The sequence below is a fragment of the Osmia lignaria genome, chromosome 11 (genome assembly GCF_051020975.1).
Source record: "Osmia lignaria lignaria isolate PbOS001 chromosome 11, iyOsmLign1, whole genome shotgun sequence".
Classification (NCBI taxonomy): Eukaryota; Metazoa; Arthropoda; class Insecta; order Hymenoptera; family Megachilidae; genus Osmia; species Osmia lignaria.
Window position 1 is genome coordinate 1,737,830 of NC_135042.1, and position 23,487 is coordinate 1,761,316.

The 23,487-nt window shown below is 42.1% G+C and overlaps 1 protein-coding gene across 1 annotated transcript; it reads right to left on the reverse strand.

Moving 5' to 3' along the window:
* Positions 1-4,792: 4,792 nt before the first annotated feature.
* On the reverse strand, positions 4,793-5,632 carry LOC143305849 (uncharacterized). The gene has a single exon (XM_076690995.1). It carries the CDS (start codon positions 5,630-5,632, stop codon positions 4,793-4,795), a length of 840 nt encoding a protein of 279 aa, XP_076547110.1.
* Positions 5,633-23,487: the final 17,855 nt, after the last annotated feature.

Consider the following 23,487-nt stretch of genomic DNA (forward strand, 5'->3'; position numbering starts at 1 on the left):
ATTTGTCTTTTTCTACGTTCGCCAGCATTCAAGAACTCGCTCGAGCTGTGTCGTTCTGCCAGCCTCGCACACTTTTAGGAGAATGGGGAAAATCCAGCATAATAACACGTCTATGCTGAAAGAATATACTAACTTATCTGTTTAATAAAATTTTAATAAATCTGGCAATAGATTTATTTTCTGACTGCTTTTCTTAAGTAATCAGAATTTCACCATTCTCCTGTACAGATCGTGTGTAGCAGTTTGTAGCAAACTCAACATATTTTCGATATTATGTAGAATACACAACCGATCGACAAATATTAAAAATCCAGGATATTTTGTGCCGCTTTTTGTATGTCAAGGGCCATCGAAATGAAATAAATGACCAACAATGAATAGTATAATATATGTGATCGCTGTTCATCTATTTCCTTTCTACGATGTACAGGATTGCCTCGAAATAAGCAAGTGGCTCGAGACCTAACAGTTGCTTATTTCGAAGCAGAGACCACTTGCTTATTTCCAGGCAATCCTGTATTTCTTCCGCAAGAGACGGTTTCCTAACAATTTACAGTACAGTAAAATCTGGATATACATATGCAAGAGAGATGGGATCCAAGCGAGGTGTCGAATCGCGGGTTACGCGCAACGCCAGCCAAGCGTGAACGTAGAAAGCGACAGGCAGTGGAGGAGTGAGAGAGGTCAAATGATCAAACGAAAGAGCCGAAACATATCGGTGTGACTAATACTAATTCAGTTATAAAACATTTTTATTTTTGACTTTTTTTAAATGAAATTTTTACTGGCGTATTGGCCAGATTTTTCTGATTAAAATGATACCAAACACGATATAGTTTGAATTGTAATTACTTGCTAAAATTGATGTTAAAAGTAGACGAAAAGTCAGAGAGATCGAATCAAAACATTGCATATGCATATCCGAGCGAGGTGTCGAAGTTTGATCGGACGTCTTGCATTATATGTACCCAGATTTTACTGTACTGTAAATTGTTAGGAAACCGTCTCTTGTGGAAGAAATACATCGTAGAAAGGAAATAGATGAACAGCGATCACCTTTATTATAATATTCGTTGTTGATCATTTATTTCATTTCGATGGCCCTTGACATATAAAAAACGGCACAAAATATCCTGGATTTTTAATATTTTTCGATCGGTTGTGTATTAGACATAATATCGAAAACATGTTGAGTTTGCTACAAACTGCTACACCCGATCCGTACAGGAGACTGGTAAAATGCTGATTACTTAAGAAAAGCAGCCCGAAAATAAATCTGTTGTCAGATTTATTAAAATTTTTTTAGACAGATAAGTTAGTATATTCTTTCAGCATAGAATGTGTTATTATGCTGGATTTTCCCGATTCTCCTGAAAGTGTGCGAGGCTGGCAGAACGACATAGCTCGAGCGAGTTCTTGAATGCTGGCGAGCGTAGAAAAGGACAAATAGCGAAAGAGAAAGAGGTCCGAGAATTAAAGGGCCCGAAACAAAACATTTGAGTGAGACAATATTAATTTAACCATAACTTTTTTATTTTTCATTTTTGCTAAATGAAACTTTTACCAATGTAATTGTAAGGTTCTTCTGATTAAAATAAGACCAAACATGACATAATTTGCATTATATCTATTTATTTATTTAAAACCTAATGCAAATATATAAGTTAAGTATAATTCAAATTATGTCGTGTTTGATCTTGTTTTAATCGAAAAATTTCATCAATACGCTAGTGGAAGTGTCATTCAAAAGAAAAATCAGTCATTAGTCATTATAAAGCAACGAAGCGAAAGTGCAGCATAAGTACACAAAAAAAAACATAAGGTTTATAGCAAGCTTAACATTTTCTATTGTATTATGGTAATCACTATATTATAGTTTTCTTTCCTTGTTGTATTACAGGAAAGTAAAATATGCAATATCGTATAAGTGTGGACTAGTTGCAATAGTTCCAAGAAACCTGATATGGATATAACAAATTAAATGAGGAATCAAATTGTATCTAATCCATCTTTCATTGTAGTGACCATTCAGAGAATAAAATTATAATAGTTGTAAGGAATAAGAAATAAAACTAACAAACCGTTAAAGATTGATATTTCTTTATATCCTTACAATTTAACCTAACCAATTTTCCTCGAATGTCTTCGGATTTACATATTGTAATAGTTAGAATAACAGTAATATCTAATTGAAGAAATTACTTCTGTGTCACGTACTTTTATCATATGTACGTACATACATATGTATATATATAAAACTTAAATATTAAAAAAAATATCAAAGAAAGATGCAGTTCAACTGCTTTTTTTAACTGCTTCCCAAGTTAATGTATTTCATAGTATTAATGTATTAAAAATGTATTTTTATGTATTTAAAAAACGTTAATGCATTAAGAATCAGAACTGAAACCGTAAAATCGGGATTCGAACTGATTCTCCTGGTTTCTTAATTCAGCCATATTGCCATGGACGAAATTATATTATTTTGTCGATTCGTCGATGCTACTGCCACGTGCTTTAGCGGCTTGAGCATCGAGCCGATATCGTAGAAATGACGAGAGCAGCCGAACTCTGCCAAACCAGCAGAGCTCACACGGACACGTGGGACAACGCGCTTGTGTTAGATGAAACAACTGCGGTAGGGGAGTCACTGGTACGTCGTGGGACGTCGTGGAGTGGATAAAGATTTGTCCCACGTCCCACGGTTCTGGCATCACTGGTCCCGTCGGGGCCAAAGCCCCGAGGCAACTCATCGATCCGCGCATCGATCGATCCTACTTGTAGTCTAATCGCACGGGAGTGGGGATGCCGCCGCGGTGGGGGCCCGCGATGCGCGACGCCGATCCGCGGCTGTCGTCGCATACTTCATTATATCTAATGTAAATATAATAATTCCGAGATAGAAATTCACTTTTCAGCTGAACTCTGCACTGTTTTGTGCTGTTTTCACCATTCCGAGCTACAAATGCACTGTTCAGCCCAGTTCTGAACGATTCTGCTCTGTTTTGCGCTATTCCGAGCTAGAAGTGCATTTTTCAGCCCAGTTCTACACGATTCTGAGCTGTTTCGCGCTATTCTGAGCTAGAAATGCAATTTCCATCCCAGTTCTGCACGATTCTGAGCTGGTTTGCGCGGAGGTGCTCCACTTGGACGTCGACCGATTGGACGCGTGTCTTTTGGACACCGTGTCGGTTGGACGCGTTCCGTTCCTTTTGGACGCCAGGCCGATTCGACGCGTTTCTTTTGGATGCCGTGCCGTGCCGTCCCATTTGTATTCGTGCCATTTGGACGCCGTATGTTTTAAAATCGTTGCCTTTGAGAGTCGGCAGATGGTGGTATGTTCGTCGATTTGTGGCAGCCCTGTCCACACCTGCCAACATTCGCGAGCAGCGTTTCTGGGCGGAGGTCGTTCGGACGACAGCCGCGAGAGGCGCGAAGAGCGGCCGATGCCACGCGCTGTGTATAAACGAGTCAGCCATCTACTTCTCGGCCAACGGGGACTTCCCTTCAAAACGTGGCGTCTAAAAATACTCTGTACGAAAAGCATCGCCTCATGCGTAGGTTCCTGTAAACGAGCGGAAAATAAAAGCATTTGTTTGATCGGTAGTCGCGTGTATTCTTCTCACAAACTTAATGGCTAGATTCGCTACAGATTCAAATTTCTATGCTATTTCAATGCATATGCATGCTGAAGTATGTACATATGTGATTACATATATGATCAAAGATATTAAATTTGGAAGTGAATTTAATGTATGTGGAGTTTTTATTGAGGCTTGTGCGCAACATTCTTATATATTTTAACAAAATAGTGTAAGAAACGTGATGTCCAGTTTTTGACAATCCGACTTAACACGGTGTGTAGTAACTCTTATTTCATAAAACAACTAAGATTAGTAAATTATGTATATATTGTATATCGGTTGACAGGTTTAGGTTAGAGTAGAAGAATATTTACAAGGTGGTTATTAAGATACCAGAGGATCATTCATCCACGTATTGCATGTAATAGGACAAAAGATACAATAATATTGCCTAATTATTCTTTTGTTTCATTAGTAGTGCATAAGTGCTTGACAATGTGGCATGACATGATGCGTAGCATTCTCATTGCAAAGTAATATCTATCTATTTATCGCAGTAAGAGGAGCATACAATAGAGTCTTATCAATAAATAATTAAGTTGCAGCCAAAATCAAAAGTTAGATATATTTAACATTATTTGGTAAGTAGTTTTGTGCATTAGAGGTATATTACAATCGCTGTGAAATCTATTCACATCTATCATTTTCACAGCCTCTAATTGATTTGAACGGCTCTCATCACCTTAATTGGATGAAACAGAAGAACAATACGCTTGGCTCCTAAAATAACTAAGGTCAAATAGTTATGTGTAACAATATATGTTGTAATATAACATAACCAAGGGAAGAATATTCCTACAAATCGAATGCCTAGAGTTAGTTTTTTTAAAAATATTATGATTCAATATTGTACTCCGAATTCCTACAAATCGAATGCCTAAGGTTAGTTTTTTTTTTTAAATAATATGTCCCGATATTGTACTCCGAATTTCTACAAATCGAATGCCGGTTAGTTTATCCATCTAAAGGAAATCGTGAATGTACCCATGTACTTCGTCAGTACACAGGATAAGGAATAGGGGAATAAATGACTACAATATAAGTAGCGGAAATTATTATATAATAATAAAAAAGTAAAAAATATATACAAAAAAATATAATTAAAAAATATAAAGAAAATAATATTATTATTATTATTATTATTATTGTTAGTTGAGGCTAGCCAGGCACTCGGTCCTTGGGGACCATTGTACCCGGGCCGCTAGGCAGCCTCCTTTCTGGCTGTGCCTAGGCAGCTGGGCTTCTGTTGCAAATTTTAGAAGCGCCGGCACCAGGCCAGCCGAGATGCTTAATGATGGGGGTTCCGAGGTCCTCAGGATTGATCCTCTTAGGGCCCTTAGTTCCCTACATCTTAGGAGTGCGTGGAGAGGTGTTTCGTCCTCCGCTCCACACCTCGGGCATGTCGACTCCACTGTGAGTCCCATGCGTGCGAGGTGTTTCTTCATGTACCAGTGTCCTGTCACTAGGCCCACGAGCATGCGCAGTGGCGCCCGGTCCAGGTGAATTAATGTGTCACCCAGCTTCTGAGACGGTCCCTCAAGTAGGGCCCTCGTGTGTCTCATACCGTTAGCGTTTTGCCAGAGCCTGGTGAATTCCTGGTTCAACCATTCTTTAGCCAGGCCCTTTAACGCATAGGTTGAGACACCAATAGGGTGCTCCTGGTATGGCTGAGAACTTGTCGCCCCCAGTCGCGCCAGTTCATTCGCCCTTTCGTTACCTAAGATACCAGCATGACCTGGTACCCAAATCAGCTTGACTCTGTTGTTTAGAGATAGCTGTCTCAAAGTCAGTGCGCAGTCTCTGACTAGCTTAGACCCAACCTCCACTCTGTGGTGGGCTCTAAGCGCAGCAATGCTGTCACTGCAGATGTAGTTGTTGCAGATGTGTTTGCCCGAATGGGCCCTTTTAAAATTATATTTGGCGCAGGCCCAAATCGCAAACACTTCTGCTTGGAAGATCGTAACGTCGTCGTCCAGTTTATAGGTCATTTCGACCTTTGGGCTCTCCCCCGCTACCCCGGCTCCGGTGCCAGATCAGGTTTTGGAGCCGTCTGTGAACCAGACCAGCCCCCCCGGAGTCAGGATGCTGTCAGGGTCGTCCAGCTATTTCTCCTTATCTGGGAGAATTAAGTCGTATTCCCGTCTGAAGAGGTACTCCGTCTTGCAGCGGCCTCCACCGTGGGTTAGAATTAGCTCCGATCCCTGATCACTTAGGATCTCGATGTGCCCGCCGCTCGCCGGGCACCATTCTTCAGCTTGATGCAGGCAGATGGCCGCCCTCCAAGCCGTTGCCATCACTGCTAGATGGGGTGGCTTGATATCGAGCAGTGCACCCATTGCCATAGTGGGCGTGGTGGGGAGCGCACCTGTTATCCCCAGTAACGCTATTCGGTATATTCTTTCTATTGTCCTTCTGTGTGCTCCCCTCTTCATAGAGGTCCACCACACAATCGAGGCGTATGTTATAATAGGTTCAAGGATGGCCTGGTATATCCACCTGACCATCCTTGGTTTGTGTCTCCATGTGGGGCCAAACATTCTGCGGCAGGCCCAGTAAGTGCTAATTGCTTACTGGGTCTGCTTGTTCACATGGTTCTTCCAGGTGAGTTTTTTATCTAGTATTACACCAAGATATTTTACCTCATCTGTGAGTTGTAGTTGCGTCCCAAAAAGCTGAGGAGCCTTGAAGTAAAACCGTCGTCTCTTTGTGAATACGACCAACTCCGTTTTGCTCGGGTTAACCGAGAGCGAGTGTGCTCGACACCAGGATTCCACGAATGTGATAGCCTTTTGCAACCTCCTCGCTAAATCCAGCGGGTGTCTGCCTCTGACCGTGATCGTAAGGTCGTCGGCGTAACCCTGAACCTCAAAGCCTTCTGTGGTAAGTATACGTATGACTTCGTCAACCACGAGGGTCCACAGCAGGGGGGACATGACTCCTTCCTGCCGGCAGCCCTTCGCGACGTCGGCCTTCACCGTCTCCTCTCCCAGGCTTGTTGTGACTGTTCTGTTCGTCAGCATATTGTGGATCCATCTTACGACGGAGTCCTTAATATTGTATCTCATCGCTGCTTCCTGTATAGCATCGTGAGGGGTGTTGTCAAACGCCCCCTCGATGTCGAGAAAGATGCAGAGAGCAGATTCACCGTTCGACAGTGCACCTTCGATAGAACCTACCAGGTTGTGAAGTGCCGTCTCGGTGGATTTGCCGTTTTGGTAGGCGTGTTGAGAGGGGTGCAGCGGTTTGCTGGCCAAAACCTCGTCTCTGATGTACTTATCAACCAGCCTTTCCAGCGTTTTAAGCAAGAAAGAGGTGAGGCTGATGGGTCTGTACGACTTGGCAAGATCATAGTTGTCATTCCCTGATTTCGGGATGAACACTACCTTGGAGTATCTCCAGGCTTTGGGTACATAGCCCTTCGCTAAGCAGGATTTGAAGATCTGGCCCAGGCGCCTGTACAGGTCCTCTCCGCCCTCCTGAAGGAGTGCTGGGAAGATCCCGTCAGTGCCTGGGCTGTTGAATCTTTTGAAGGAGCCGATGGCCCACCTCATCCTGTCCGTGTTTATCACTTTCTCAGCTATACCCCAGTCCGCTAGAGCAGGGTCGGTGCGCGCGGTATCGCTACGGCGCAGCTCCAGATCCTCCGCTACTGAGCCTGGGAAATGTATTTGAATAAGGTGTTCTAGTGTTCTTCTTGCTGGTTCTTATTAACTTTTTGTAAGCTTGCTGGGACTTTTTGTAGTTGTCCCAGGCTGGCTCCGTATTGGCCTTCATGGCTTTATTCAGTAATTTGCGGGTGCCCTTCCTGGCTTGGTCCAATTTCTTGTTCCACTAGGGGGCCCTTTTGCTACTGTTTTTGATTCTGGCCGAGCAGGCAGCCTTGTAGGCTTGAGTTATGGCGGAGCTCAGATGCTCCACCGCTTGCTCAATTTCGCCTACGGTTCTGGGACGCTGACAGTTCCCCTTCAGCCTCCCTTCCAGGCCCTCTCTATAGAGTGCCCAGTTGGTGGCCATTGGGTTCCTGTAAGCCTCGCCAGTGCCACCCTTCCTGTCGCCGAGAGTGTGCTCTCGTCCCGTACCTGCCAATGTTTAATGACCTGTGTCACATTAGCGGAGCCCAGGGTCAGATCAATCACCTCCTGTCTGCGGGAGGTAACGAAGGTGGGGAAGGAGCCTATGTTAAGGATTTCCAAGCCCGTGGTGGCGAGGTACTCCAGCAGTGTTGTGCCTCTACCATTGGTATTTGTACTGCCCCATACGGTGTGGTGCATCGCAACCAATCACCAGGTGCAGACCATTGACAGCACAGTGATCTATCAAAGCCCTGAGTTCCCTCGTAGGTGGAGGGTCCTCAGAGTCGTACGGCAGGTACGCCGAGCATACCACCAGCTCTGACGTATTCCCGCCGAGGTTAAGTTTGACCTTAACCGCTGAAAGATCAGCTGTACAGAATTCGTTAAGTTTCAGGGCCGCTATCTCCTTCTTAACGAAGATGCAGGCCCTGGGCCTTGTGGATGTAGTGTCATAGTAAAGTGAGCCACACCCCGTATTGAGCTCCCTACACGTTCCTTGTGGATCCAAGGTTCCTGTATGAGGGTTATATCTGTTTGCCCTAGTGTTAGGCGGCACAGGAGAATGGCCGTTGCCGCCTTGCAATGTTGCAAGTTGATCTGCGAGAGCCTGGTACCGTTTGGCACCTTGTTGTTGTCAGATTTGGTCCGGTCTCGCTTAGTCGAAGTAGGTGGAATTGGTTCCCCACCGGGGCCCATTTCACCTACTTGTGAGAGAGGCCCCTTCCGGCTGTAGCTTGGCCTTTTCTGGGGACCTCCGTGGTCCCGGCAGGTCCCTCTCTGAATACAGCCCTGTGCAGTCCCACGTGGACCTCAAAGCCTTGCTTTTCAATGAGGCTGTGTGAGGCCGGGTCAACCCCCAGGACGAGAGTGACCGAATTCGGTCCCTCTCTCCTGCTCCACACTCTCCAGAGGTTTGTGCGGAGCCCCGGGTTCTGATCCTCCATCAGCCTGAGTAAGGCCTCCGTCGCTACCGGAGGGCCGGGGATGACTGTGACCATCCTCTTTAGCCTTGGGAGATACCGACCATCCATCACCTGGAGGTCCGCTCCCTCCCAAGGCCTGATTCTGGCGGCAGTAGCCTTCAGCCACTCCACCGCTCCGGCATCCGAGCAGGTCACAAGAAGTAGGCCTCCCCCGAACCGGCACTCGTCGAAACGCGGCATGGTGCCCCCCTTGTGGAGCCCACACAGCGCCTCGACGATCCCCTGCTCGACGGCGGAAGCCTGCGCCTCAGTGAGGGTCGACTCCGGGTAGTTGGCCGGCGCGATTGCCAGCCTCCTCTCTGTCGTCAGCTCCTCCCTGAAGCTTATTGGCGAAGAAAAAATTCTTTGCCTTTTCTTAGCGCATGGCTGGGTGTTTGGGGAGATGGATGGTCGGGTCCTTTTGAGCCCCTTACCATCCAAAGCTCCCTTACCGCCCGCCTGCGACGTCTCTGCGCGGGATTTCCCGATAATCGGGCCTCCTCTCACAGCGGCCGTCGCAGGGGCCATCCTAGCCTTGCTTGTGGTTTCAGCGGTGGCAGTCCAGTCAGAGGTCCCTGGCAGCGCTAAGCGCGCCCTGTGAGCCTTCTTCCTGGCTGCCCCACTGAACTTCACCTTCTTCCGTGCTTCCGGGTTCGGTTCCAGGATTTCTCCCTGGTCGGCCCCAGTCGCGCCGGAGGAAGGCTCCTCATTCAGGGTTAGCATGTCTAAAGCCGGCAAAACCGCCCGTCAGCGGTGTTTCGGAGGCGGTCCCCAAAATTGGGTCCCTTCCCTCCTTAACCAGCCCGCTTCCGGGTGGGTTCGTGTTAGTGTTTGTTGTTGTGTTCGTGTCCATGTTTATCTGTGTGTTGTTATTTAAAAAATTTTTATTATTGTCCATGTGTGCCCCACGAGTAGTCGGGACATATGGGTCCACCCCTGCAGAGCCCGCTTACAGGGGTAAGCCTAGATGCAATGGGGAGACGCCTGGTATCCCAAGGTCATCGGTCGTGACACCATTACCCCGGTGACATCCAGCTCTCGGCACGATTGTTTACACCTTAGCTTGGGGAGCCGGTCCGCGACGGGGCTTTAGTTCCCCTCTGAGGGTCTTTAGGCCCGAGAGAGATTAGCAGGGCAGATCTCCTCTACGAAGGCAGCTAGTGCCTCGTCCAGCTGTGTACCTGTCTAAGAAAAGGCCGCGGCCCAGCAGGAACCCGAACTTCGCCCATATCGTACCAGTACCGTTCCCTTCTTTTTTAAATCGCCGCACACATGCCGCCGCTCAGCGCATCGCCACGAACTATTTTTTCCATGACGAACGCACTCGTCCCTATATCCGGGCCTCAGCCGATTGCTACTGATATCGCACGCCTCCTAAACTCCCCGCGTGTTACAAAAATATGTTGTGATATCTCGGAAACGCGTGACGTGCGAACATTCTTTCTAAGACGTTGTCGCGATATCGGTGAAGACACATCGAAAGCATACGCATAAAGCTAAATTTGTATAAATATTTTTAACCATTTGCCAAACAATAAGCACAAATTTGCAAGCAGAACTTTGAAGGAGGAAATGCTAACTGCTTCGAATTTTGGAGCAGTGTGTCGCATGAGATAAACAGCGTCCTGCGCAGCAATGGTAGAAAACATTTTATATCCTCCATCTGTTGATACCGCTGCTATGAAATATGGCCGCGATAAAGAACACATTGCAAGAAAAAATTCGAACTTCTGGATTGTTCATTGATCGCGACATTCCATACTTGGGTGCCTCTCCTGATGGACTTATCGACGATGACGGTTTACTGGAACTGAAATGCCCACAATCTGCTGCGAATTTGACAACAATAGACGCAATAGAAACAATACGTCACTTACGAAACATCTTCGATAAGAGAGATATACAAGAAATGAATAGCAAGCACCAGTATTTCTACCAAGTACAAGGTCAGTTGCACGTAACGCAACGGAAGTACTGTATTTTCGCTATCTGGGCACCTAAAAGCATACATATGATTCGCGTAAATAGGGACGACGCGTTTTGGACAAATCATATGGAACATTTCCTAACGCGTTTCTACGAAGAATGCATGCTTCCGGAAATATTGGACAGCCGCCACAATAGACACATGCCTATTAGAAATCCAGAATACATACTACGGGCAAAAGAAGACGCATCTATCCAAAAATGTAACAGAAAAATCGTAAAAAAGCATAAATATGGAAACATGACACAGAACAGTGTTGAAGCATCAAATATGACCGTTGAAGCAGTAACTAGCGACTGTGTCATTGTCAGTCATTCAGTCTAGGAAGAAAACTGCACAGATGATGCTGTGCGTTACTATATATTAGAGACTGCTGTTTGTTCCGTAACTGACATAAAGAGAAATGTACTACCTGTACAAAGTAAATTAAACGATGAATCGTTAGATCGATTTTTACGTGTCGTCAGAGAAACTACTCCTTTTGAAACGCAAAGTGTACTATACTTACAGTTCACAAAATGTATCAATCCCTGCCGTAGTGACAAAAGTGTACAAATAATTGGAGGCAACTGTTCTGATCCCTGGCGATGTATCTATTTCAACGGCCGCTAACTCCATGTATACGATAGTTTACCTGGCAGTGCATATGAGAACCTCGTAGAGGAAGAAAAAAGTATATTGCGTTACGATTTCCTCATATTCGCAAAAAGGATATACTTTTTGAAAGAGTTCTGGCGCAACCGGATTGTTACAGTTGTGGTGTATACGCCGCGGCATACATCACTACCATAGTTTTGGGTGGAAACTCTTGCTCAGAAAACTATTCCCATGACGTACAACGCTTGAAACGTCATTTTGTGAATATTATTGAAAATAATATACTCTTGCCCTTCCCGACAGAATAAGAGACATTCCCAACATTTGGAAGCGATTAGCCCTGACGTTGTAATCCTCTTGACAGTCTAGCAAACGGCCTACGTTTTTAAAAGTTGACTGCAATAAAAGTATTGTACACATTGCAGGCATTTCCTCCGCTGGCGTTGGTCGATCGGGTGATCACAGTTCCTACCTTGTTAGAAGTTTGCTGACAGCTTCAAACGTAAAAAAGGACAACGAGTGAAAGAGGGACTGCCGATTATTACGATCGTGGCTTCTCTGTCTTTTTCATTCGCTACCCTTCCCTTAGTCAGAAACTTTTTATCGTCAATAACAAGTAAATACAGTCCAAATTGTATCATGTTTAGTATCATTTTAATCAGAAAAATCTCATCAATGCGCTAGTAAAAGTTTCATTGAGAAAAAGTGAAAGATAAAAAAGTTTTGTCGTTGAATTATTATTAGTCACACCGATACGTTTCGGCTCCTCGCTTTGAATCTTTGGACCTCTCTCTTCTCCACTCTCTGTCCCTTTCTACGTTCACGCTTGGCTCGCATCGCATGTAAACACAGAATCGACACCACTATACATTATTTCTTTGCCTGTTCAAAATGGAGTGACTGGCAACGGAGAAGTCCTCGTGCCAGACAGGCCGGCTCTTATAGTCCTTATTTATGCTTCAACACTTTGTATTTAGGATATGTTACCAATGCCTTTTGGGTCCAGGAAATATGACTAACAAACTATTTCACCCTTGGCATTTTCTTTGATTGAAAAAGTGTTATTGATACAAGACCGTATTAATTCTGGCACGTATATCAACAGGGACAACATCGTTGAAAATTGTAACAAAACGCCTCGGTTACCTATCATTTCCTGTAAAATGCTCTTTTTATTCATGGCCACCAGCAGCATAAAAATTTCTAAATACAATAAAATCTCGGTTAGTGCATTTCAATCGGCACCGAATGCGAACTATATGATATAGTTTGAATTATATTTACTTGTTGATACTGATTAAATACGTACCACAAAGTGCCTGCGAACGAGGAAAGTGGTGTGAGTGGCAGATGCGAGTAAGGGAGAAAGAGGATGTGTGCGAGAGAGACAGGAAGAACGAAGTGTGAATGTTCGGTGACGCTCGAATGGGCTCTTCTTTTTGAGCGATTAGCTAAACAGGCGACACATGCTACGAAAAGATTATTAGTATGTTATATTAGCTGTGTATAGTAAACGTTTTTGGACTATATGCGAGGCGTAAATGTAAAAATCTGAATAAATTGCCACAAAAGGATAATGTAAAATAATAAAGTACATTATTACAAAACAAACCGAGCGAGTGATTATATAATAGTGGGCGTATTCAATAAAATGTTCAACTTTTTATTCGCACAATCGTACACGATGACAGTCAGAATACCCTGCTGTCCCTTGAAGGGGAAACGCTCTAACAAAATACACATGGCCTACCTCAACCTTTTGACTACTTCGATTTTTATAACTCCGAAAGCACAGTACCCAGACCTATCGTAATTTCACCATGCAGCCTTGAGCAGTTTTTGCAGGTGATTCTGAAAGGACTTTCCTCCGGCTGCTTGCCTTCTCTAAACACTTTCCATTCAAACAAGCAATCCTTCGATTCCTGATAGTTGAGGGACCCAACGTGGTCATCAGCCGTTCTTGATCACCAGGCCTGTTTAGTCTCACTCACCCTCTTCCAAGACCTCACGCAGTCCAAGTCCCCATCATAAAGCGTATGAAAGCAAACTAGAATCGGGTTAATTGCCCTCGACGACCCTTAAAAATAAGCCGTCGCTAACACATTGATAAAAGTACAAAAGTTTTATTGTTGCATTAGCATTTGTCACGCCGAGCAGTGGGACACTGGCCTGGAAAATCTGGTTAAAAATATTTTAGCATTATTTTAAAATCTAAAGCCATAATGTTATAGGTCGTTGGATTCGTTTTAACGTCACTTACAACAATATGTAGTACTGAAAAATAGAATTAAAACTGAACATATTGGATTAGTTATAGCTCAAAAAATACCAGAGATATAAAAGTGTACTTTGGTGTAATCTAAATGCATATAAGGTAAATTTAATTTTATCACTTATCATTTAACTAGAAGAACCAAAGTAATTTTTCAAAACCACGTAGTCGTGTCAAAAATCGACAAATGATAAAAAAAATCACAGTAAATCATGGCCCATGTATCGAATTAACTATTGGTGAATCACTATTTCATTGTGGGTATCTTATATCCAAGCGAGGTATCGAATCTCGGGTTACATCTCGACGCCAGCCCAGCGTAAACGTAGAAAGGGACAGACAGTGAAGGAGAGAGCCGAACAATTATAAAACTGTTTTATTTTTGACTTTTTTTTTATTGAAACTTTTACTAGCGCATTGGTGAGATTTGTCTGATTAAAATGATACCAAACACGATACAGTTTGAGTTGTGATTACTTGCTAAAATTGATGTTAAAAGTTGGCGAAAAGCCAGAGAGATCGAACCAAAGCATTGCATATATCCAAGCGAGGTGTCGATTTTGGAGGGGATAGAAATCTTGCACATATTCAGGTTTTACTGTATACGAGACTTCAAGAAATGTCTATTCAAATTCAATTACAACTAAATATTATTGATGTGATGGGTTAGATAAGGTTATATATTTAAATTCGGCTGCCGTAAAGCGGCCGGCAACGTTTTTCTGAAATAATAATAAATTAATTATAAAAAGAAGTATAAAAAGAAATTCTAAATATAAATAATTTGTTATAATTTCACGAAAGCGTTGCCGACCGCCTTACGGCGGCCGGATGTACATATATACCCTAACCTAACTTATTACATCAATAACATTCACTTGTAATTGAATTTGAATAGACATTTCTTGGAGTCTGGTATATACAGTTGTGAACGGAACCTTTACTCTTGCTCGACTCTTGTTTCTAAACAGAAGATAGGTGGCAACAGAAGATATGTATGCTGTCACAGATCAACAACTATAGGCAGATTAAAATGCACCTGCATCCGCAGCTCTTTGCGAAAATCTTCTGACCATAACCCTTCCTTATCCCTTCCGGATGGAAGAAAACCACCACCTTCTCATGGTTTCCATTGAGCAATGACATCTGTTTTGTAGAACATATTCAATTAGTATAGAAATTATGATTAAAAAGGTGTCGTTGGCCAAGAGTGGTTGCTAATATAGTTCTTCAGGTATAAATGGGGTCATTTAGTCGTTTACTAGGTCTGCTGGTATTTATTGCTTTCAGACCAGCTGTATAGATAACCGACCATAATAGCGAAGCGCACAACTCGTCTACCTGAAACGGGGATACATACACCGCATCCTTTTCCAGCTCATTGTGACGGCAATTTTCTATTATCCATTGTTTTGAAGAGTTCATTTTGAAGGGAAAACTTCAGAGAATATGACCATATTTTTTCAAAATTTAAATCACTTCTGTCCCTCATCGAAAAAAACACAAAAAAAGAATTTAACATTTTTCGACATTATAAAGTTAATTATCGAGGTTGAAAAAATTATTTTGTAACAGCCCAATCCTTTCTGAATAAAATAAAATGAAATCTAGCTGAATGGGACTGTATCGTCGAAATCTCTCCAACATGGAGAAATCCCGTTGTTCAAATATTTGTTGTAAGATGAATGAGGATGAGGGTGTTTATTAAATAAATTAAACAGATTTGAGCCGAAAATTGAAGTATATTTATTGGCTCGTTAAAAAACCCCATGGAAATAAGATGATTATTTTGTACGAATCACGGTGTAAATGCGAACGGCGATCTATGTGTAGTATACATGTGTGGTGTGATCTGCCACTGCGAGAATTCGGATCTCAGGGCGTGTCTGTACGATTGTTTTCGGCGTTGAGCCGAGACAGATAAGAGTGGTTGCAAAATGCAACGGTCTCTATGGATCATCGTCATGACCGCGTGTTACGTCGCGAATCGTCGTGACGACCGTGGTTTACGTCATGAACCGTCGTCACGACCGTATTATTTCGTTCATATTTCGATTTATTTAATCGAAACGATGTGATTCCGATACGTGATTCGAGTATCATGGACGCACAACTGCGAATTATATCGATTCCATACGACGGTAATTATGATACCGTCGCGAGTTATAAAAGAACTTGGTATACGTTCACAGGTTTTCGATGGGTGATCCGCTCTGTAGCAGATTCGAATCGAGACTAGTTAAAAAATATACGTAGCAAAATATACGCCCGAGAAACCCTGCACGAGAGGGGCGTTATCTCAAGAAAACTCTAACTCTCTTTGTCCGTCGTGAGAGGCAAGAAAAACCGTTAGGTTATTTACAACTTGCAGATGTTTATTTTCGAACTGACCCGAGTGAAGTGAATAGACAAAAGACTCTGCCTTGACTCGAATTTCGAGGCAGAGAGCTATTCATGGTGGTCTACGTGCCGAGCCACTTAAGTCATAAAATCCCTTCGGTTACGACAAAATTAGGTAAAGGTTCGCGGCCGAAGTGAAACCCGTTTTCGTGAAAATGGGCAAAAATTGCAAACTTCGAAGGTCTGTAATTTCTAAACAAATTCGAAACCGGTAAAATGATGACTTAAACCCCCCCTAATTTCACATGGACTACAACATACAATTTTGATTTGGTATGAAATGACGCTTTTTATAACATATCTAAAAATCATCGAAATCGGGAAGGACGTATTTGTTCTGCAGTTTTATTAAAAAAAGGAATAATAATAGCAACAAAAAATAATGATAGTACATCTTGTGACACATGGATTGAAAATCGCTATCCTAATCGATAAAACGATGCGTAAAAAAAAAAGAAATTCACGCGTCGAAGTTCATAGCCTCTTCCAGGCCCGAATTTCCCATTCTCCACAATACATTATATCGTTGTCGATGGTTCGGTCGACGTACATACACATATTCAGATATACGAGCTGCGAATGAGCCCGCGGTCGAGCATAGAAAACGAACGAACTGCGCCCTACAGAATAAACGAGAAACTAAATTTCTGGTCTGTTTTACCTTGTTGACGTCTTTCGCGAGTGAACAATCAACGAAATCGTAGTTTTCAAATTACTTCTACCTGGAGACTTGTACATCATCCCTTGGGTGCTCGTTTTATTCTATCCAACCCAAAGAATATCAGTCTGGTCCCTATTTGGACATACGATTCACAGAAATGTTTCATCCGCCATTTTCTTGACTGTTGACAGACAGCAATTTCAATATTTTATAAGTTTTTGACGATTTGGATAATATAAGGACCAGACAAATATTCTTTAGAGTCTCCTTCAGCCGAGGTATCGATTCTGTGTTTACATGCTGAGAGAACCAAGCGTGAACGTAGAAAGGGACAGATAGTGGAGGATTCAAAGCGAGGAGCCGAAACGTATCGGTGTTATTAATACGAATTCAATTATAAAACTTTTTTATTTTTGACTTTCTCTCATTCAAACTTTTACTAGCACATTGGAGAGATTTTTCTGATTAAAATGATACCAAACATGATACAAGTTGGACTGTATTTACTTGTTAAATTGACGATAAAAAGTTTCGGACTAAGGGAAGGGTAACGAATGAAAAAGACAAGCTACGATCGTGATAATCGGCAGTCCCTCTTTCACTTGTTGTCCTTTTCTACGTTTGAAACTGTCAGCAAACTTTTAACAAGGTAGGAACTGGGATTACCTGATCAGTACAATGCTTTTATTGCAGTCAACTTTTAAAAACGTAGGCGAAACATCGACCGTTTGCTAGACGGTCAGGAGGATTACGACGTCAGGGCTAATCGCTTCCAAATGTTGGGAAAAGTCGTGGCCTGAGGGAAATACAGTGGGTCACAAAATTATTCACTCACCAACCGAATACCTCATTGGATCAAATGACTTGAGGCTTTTTGAAAAGCTATAAAAATTAATTTACTAAGATATGTACTTGTGCTGTTTAAAAAAATTATAGTTTGTCGAAATCGTGGGAAAAAATAACGAAGGGTAATTTTTCAACTTTTTTATGTGAGTCTGTAATGAAAATTTAAAATACAGTATTGCTTCGAAATAAGCAAGTGGTCTCTGCTTCGAAATAGCAACTCGCTATCCCCTCTTCTTTGTTTGAAATCGCCCGCAAAGTGAGAGGTACGAGAAATGACTGAGAGGTCCATGAAAGCGCGAAGCCGATGTTTAGGATAACAAATTGTCACGCTCGACTGAGCAGTGACATCGGTTAGTAGAAGAAGGATGGAATATATGTAAAAAATGCTTTCCATCCTTGTTCAAAAAATAACATCGCTGCTCGGTCGATCACTTTATAATTTGTCGCTACCTCGGATCTCTCACTAGTTTCTCGCGTCCTTTATCGTCCCGTTTCGAGAACAAAGTCAAACCGAGTAGCAACCTGCTTCGAAATAAGCAACTGTTCGGTCCCGAGCCACTTGCTTATTTCGAGGCAATATTGTATGTACATTCAAATAATTCACATTGCCTTGACGACCTCGCTAATAAGCCTGATTCCTTTTTTTTTTTTATGGAAGAGGAAATACGTTTACGTACGCCCAACACATTCCCTTTCGCACTCGGCTAAGGGAAAGCTTGGGCAGTGTGGGACTCGTACCATCCAGAAGGGGTGATATACTACCCACAAAAACCTCTTCCCCTGCACTACCTTATTACTACTTTATTCTATCGGGAAGGATGACAGTCTATTATTTTCAATAATATTCACGAAGTGACATCTCAGCCGCTGTATGTCATGGGAATAGTTTTCTAAGCAAGGGTTTCCACCCAAAACTATAGTAATGATGTATGCCGCCGCGTATACACCACAACTGTAACAATCCGGTTGCGCCTGAACTCTTTCAAAAAGTATATCCTTTTTGCGAATATGAGGAAATCGTAACGCAATATATTTTTTTCTTCCTCTACGAGCTTCTCATATGCACTGCCAGGTAAACTATCGTATACATGGAGTTTGCGGCCGTTGAAATAGATACTTCGCCAGTGGTCAGAACAGTTGCCTCCAATTATTTGTACGCTTTTGTCACTACGTCAGGGATTGATACATTTTGTAAACTGTAAGTATAGTACACTTTGCGTTTCAAAAGGAGTAGTTTCTCTGACGACACGTAAAAATCGATCTAACGATTCATCGTTTATTTTACTTTGCACAGGTAGTACATTTGTCTTTACATCAGTTACGGAACAAACAGCAGTCTCTAATATAGTATCGTACAGCATCATCTGTGCAGTTTTCTTCCTGGACTGAATGACTGACAATGACGCAGTCGCTATTTGATGCTTCAACACTGTTCTGTGTCATGTTTTCATATGCACGGTTTTTTGCGATTTTTCTGCTTGATTTTTGAATAGATGCGTCTACTTTTGCCTGTAGTATATATTCTGGATTTCTAATAGGCATGTGTCTATTGTGGCGGCTGTCCAATATTTCCGGAAGCATGCATTCTTCGTAGAAACGCGTTAGGAAAGGTTCCATATGATTTGTCCAAAACGCGTCATCCCTATTTACGCGGATGATATGTATGCTTTTAGGTATCCAGATAGCGAAAATACAGTACTTCCGTTCAGTTATATGTAACTGACCTTGTACTTGGTAGAAATACTGGTGCTTGCTATTCATTTCTTGTATATCTCTCTTATCGAAGATGTTTTGTAAGTGACGTATTGTTTCTATTGCGTCTATCGCTGTCAAATTTTCGGCAGATAGTGGGCATTTCAGTTCCAGTAAACCGTCATCGTCGATAAGTCCATCAGGAGATGCACCCAAGTATGGAATATTGCGATCAATGAACAATCCACAAGTTCGAATCCTTGTTTTCATTGCGTTCGCTACGTCTTTTATTGCAATGTGTTCTTTATCGGGGCCATATTTCATAGCAGTGGTATCGACAGATGGAGGATATAAAATGTTTTCTACCATTGCTGCGCAGGTCGCTGTTTATCTCATGCGACACACTGCTCCAAAATTCGAAGCAGTTAGCATTTCCTCCTTTAAAGCTCTCCATAAATCTGAATCGTTTTGCTTTCTTGTGTTCGTTTCTATTATTGTACGATTTTTCGCATTGTCAGCAAGCTTTTCAAAATGTTCCTTGCGAAGTTGAAGCAGCATATCACTCGGAAGATCTGGTCTTTGCGAGTTTGGACCATAATATTTATCCGTTCCTTGCATTGGCTTAAATTTCCTTCTCTTGCCGTAGGTCATTCGAAATTCTTTCGTTTTCGCAACTTTTTTCTGTCGCCGTTCCACCAATCTCTTTACTAGTGTTGGAACGGTTTTACACATGTTCTTATGCATTTCTGTAAGTACTTGTTGCGTATTGTATTGCGTAACAGCTCCTGCAACTCTAGCATTGTAGGAACCTCTTGCACCAAAATTAATACGTTTTCCACCAATCTCTTTGCAGATAATTGAATTAAATGTTTCTGCGGGATTATTTGTAACATTCATTAACAAACTATCCGAATAGCAGCTGCGGAATCGTATGGCTTTCTCGACTTCGCTGTACAGACCGTATAATTTCAAAGATGGAACGTAATTTTTCTCAGCTCTGTTTTCGTCCCGCATACACATATGGCTGCGGTTATTGCACTCCTTGTGCTCACCAAATATATGGCTAGGAATGCTTAAAATGTCCTTCTGAAGTTCTCTAGCTTTGATATGCGGAGGCCCTTTTTTTTGTTTTCGCGCCTTGACTGTTAAAACGACAGCTCTACGAATATTTAAAATATTTTTTTTAATGATATTTCGGCGCGCAACAAAGCCACGATCTCTGTGACCCTTCGTTTGCGTTTTCTCCGCAACGTGTCTCAACTTTTTACATAAATTACGAAGTAAATGATTGGTACACTCAATTTTGCTATCACCATCGGCAACAACCGTTCTATATATCAAGCCATGCATTTCAATGCTGCGTTTGAAACCTTCAGCAATAGCATCACTTTCCGTGCTACTAGAACTGGCATAATGATCATAGTTTTTATAACATTTGATGTTTTGGGGATGTAGCTTTTCGTTCCGCTATATCACATATTGTGCAGTATTTATTGCGTATGGCGATAAACAGAACTTTTTCTGTGCGGAAACCTACAATGGCGCCAATACCGGAAAGTGAATTATAATTCGTACCATACGAGCTCTTCATCCAGCTACCATCCGCTATGACAGTCATGTATGGGATACCGGCGACGACTTCATTCTTTTCAAAAGCTAATCGTCTTTCTTCTTCCCCTGCTGCCTGCATGGTACGCATTGCGCTTTTCATAAATTCATCTACAAGTTTTTCACGGTACCTCAGGTACGTCGTTTGAGCCATGCAGGGCATATTCAAGCCGGCGCATAATTCTTCTAGTTGTGCATAGCTGATTCCGATTGTAACAGTCGCGGTCGTCATGGCCTCATTTACATTCATTATATCTGACTGCATAGGTTCCGACCAAACAGTATCTTCGTAATTGCACATTTGGCACTTGAAGAAAAACTGTGTGAGACACCCATGTTAGCGACTACCGATCATTTTCCAATCGCGAAAATGACATTCAATACCTCGCGCATGATTGTCGAACGTTCTATGTATTTCATTCTAAAAAAACTGAACGTCAACAATGCGGCGGCCTTCTGGCACATTTTCCGAAATACGTCCCACATCTACGTGTCCGACGTCTACGACGAGATTGTTGTCGCTATTGTCCAGGATGTTTTGTACAGTGGATCTCTCACTTGTACATTCGCATTGTACGACAGTTTCATCGTTTTTGCGAAGGGCGTTTTCTGATGAGATGCGTCCCACATCTTTATTTTCGCGAAGGGCGTTTTCTGATGAGATGCGTCCCACATCTTTATTTTCGCGAAGGGCATTTTCTGATGAGATGCGTCCCACATCTTTATTTTCGCGAAGGGCGTTTTCTGATAAGATGCGTCCCACATCTTTATTTTCGCGAAGGGCGTTTTCTGATGAGATGCGCCCCGCATCTTTGGGATCGTTTGAGATAAACGAAGGATCATTATTATGATATTTACAAACTAGTAGGGGGTCTGACATATCTGTCTGATCAACCTCCTTCACATTTTTCGATACACAACGTTTTACCGGGAGAGAATTTCTCTCTTTGACAACTGCAGTAGGTTCAATCGTCGATGCCGACGATTGCCATTGTTTCTGTCGCCTGGAAAGTAGAATGGATGAGGTTAGAAATATTTGTAAATATTTGCACACAAATTACTGAAATGTATTTTGTAAGCACTTACAGTTTTCTATAAGTTCTTTTGTGGGAGAGCCTTCTCCTACCCGGAAACGTCTGATTTGTACGTTTTTTATTTGCCATTTGTGCTTATTTTTTGCACAAATATTGATACAAATTCAATTTTTCAATACGTCTTCTACGTCTAAGAAAGAAGTAGTAGATGGCGGGCCTTTCCCCCACCACGCTACGCAAGTGAAACAAAAACGAAACGCCAACGCTGTGGCGTTTTCCAATTTCCCTGGCAGCGGCAGTTCGAAACGTGCTACGAAGTAGTGATCATCGAAGCAAAAAAATGAATTCGCAAAGCCGCAGTAAGTGTTTCTTTTCATTTTTACTTCCCGAGTGTCATTGACAATTACATTCCGTGAACATTTGTAATAAAAATATTTGTTTCGAAATTTGCTTTGTCTCATATACAGTGGGTCACAAAATTGAACCAAATGACGTGAGGTTTCTCGAGAAGCCATACAAATTAATTTACTAAAATATATGCTTTTATGGACTCAGAATCGACATCTCGCTTGGATATTTGGTGCAATGTTTGGGTTCCAATTCCTGTTGCATATATCCAGGTTTTACTGTATACAGAGATGTATAGATGAAAATTCGCGATTTTCGGAAATTGAAATTACTTGTAACTTCTAAGTGCATTGATCGATCTCGATGATATTTTCAGTATACACATAACATACTTAAATTTACAAATGTCATATTTTAAATTTTCATTGCAAGCTCAGATAAAAAAGTTAAAAAATTGCCCTTTACTATTTTTTTCCCTATTTCGATTATTAGATTATGGGGATTATTATAATAAAATACGCAGTATATTTCAACGTGAAAATACTTTATTTTAAGGCTAGGAAGGACGTCTTCTCTCTATGACGTTTTGACACGAAGTGGCTAGAAAGCCCGTAAGGACAAAGCTAAAAGTCTGTTGCCCACTTAAAGATTCTATAAAGACCAAGACTGCATTCAGTCTGTTACCCAGGCCCTCAGGTATAAACAGTCCTAGGCCTATGGGTCCGTTGACGTCTGGTCCATAAACAAAACATTAAAGCACGCAGTGCTTCTCAAATATACTAAATTTATTTTTGCTTACTTGCTGACGCATTGCAAGTAATCCAACATCGATAAATTGTAATTTTTTAAAACGACAAAAATACATATGTTAATAAACTAATTTGTATAGTTTTTCCAGAAACCTCACGTTATTTGGTCCGATTTTAAATGAGCTATTCTGTTTTAAACGGTGTGCGAATAATTTTGTGTCCCCCTATATATTTCTGCGCTAATTAGTGTGGAGAAAATTTTTGTCTTCCGGAATATTTTTCCATGATACATTGGTTTTCTGTGAACTGGTTTATTCGTATTTTGTAATTCAATACAGTTCAATACATGTAATTGTCAATGAATATTCGTAAATTTCTGGATAAATACATTTGAAATTTCTCTGCAGTACATATTATCCATGTTTTTCAATTTTCTTTTAGAACATACCAAGGGAAAATCAGTGGGAGTGCAACAGTAACCGCAGGCGCTGTTGCAAGCACTCCCAGAAGAGGAACAGGAAATGGAACCGGAGTTGCAACAACAAGTACAGCTGCAGTTGCAACTCCAGCCCCAGCCGGAACTGCAACTGCAACTTCCGCCGCAGCAGCCACAG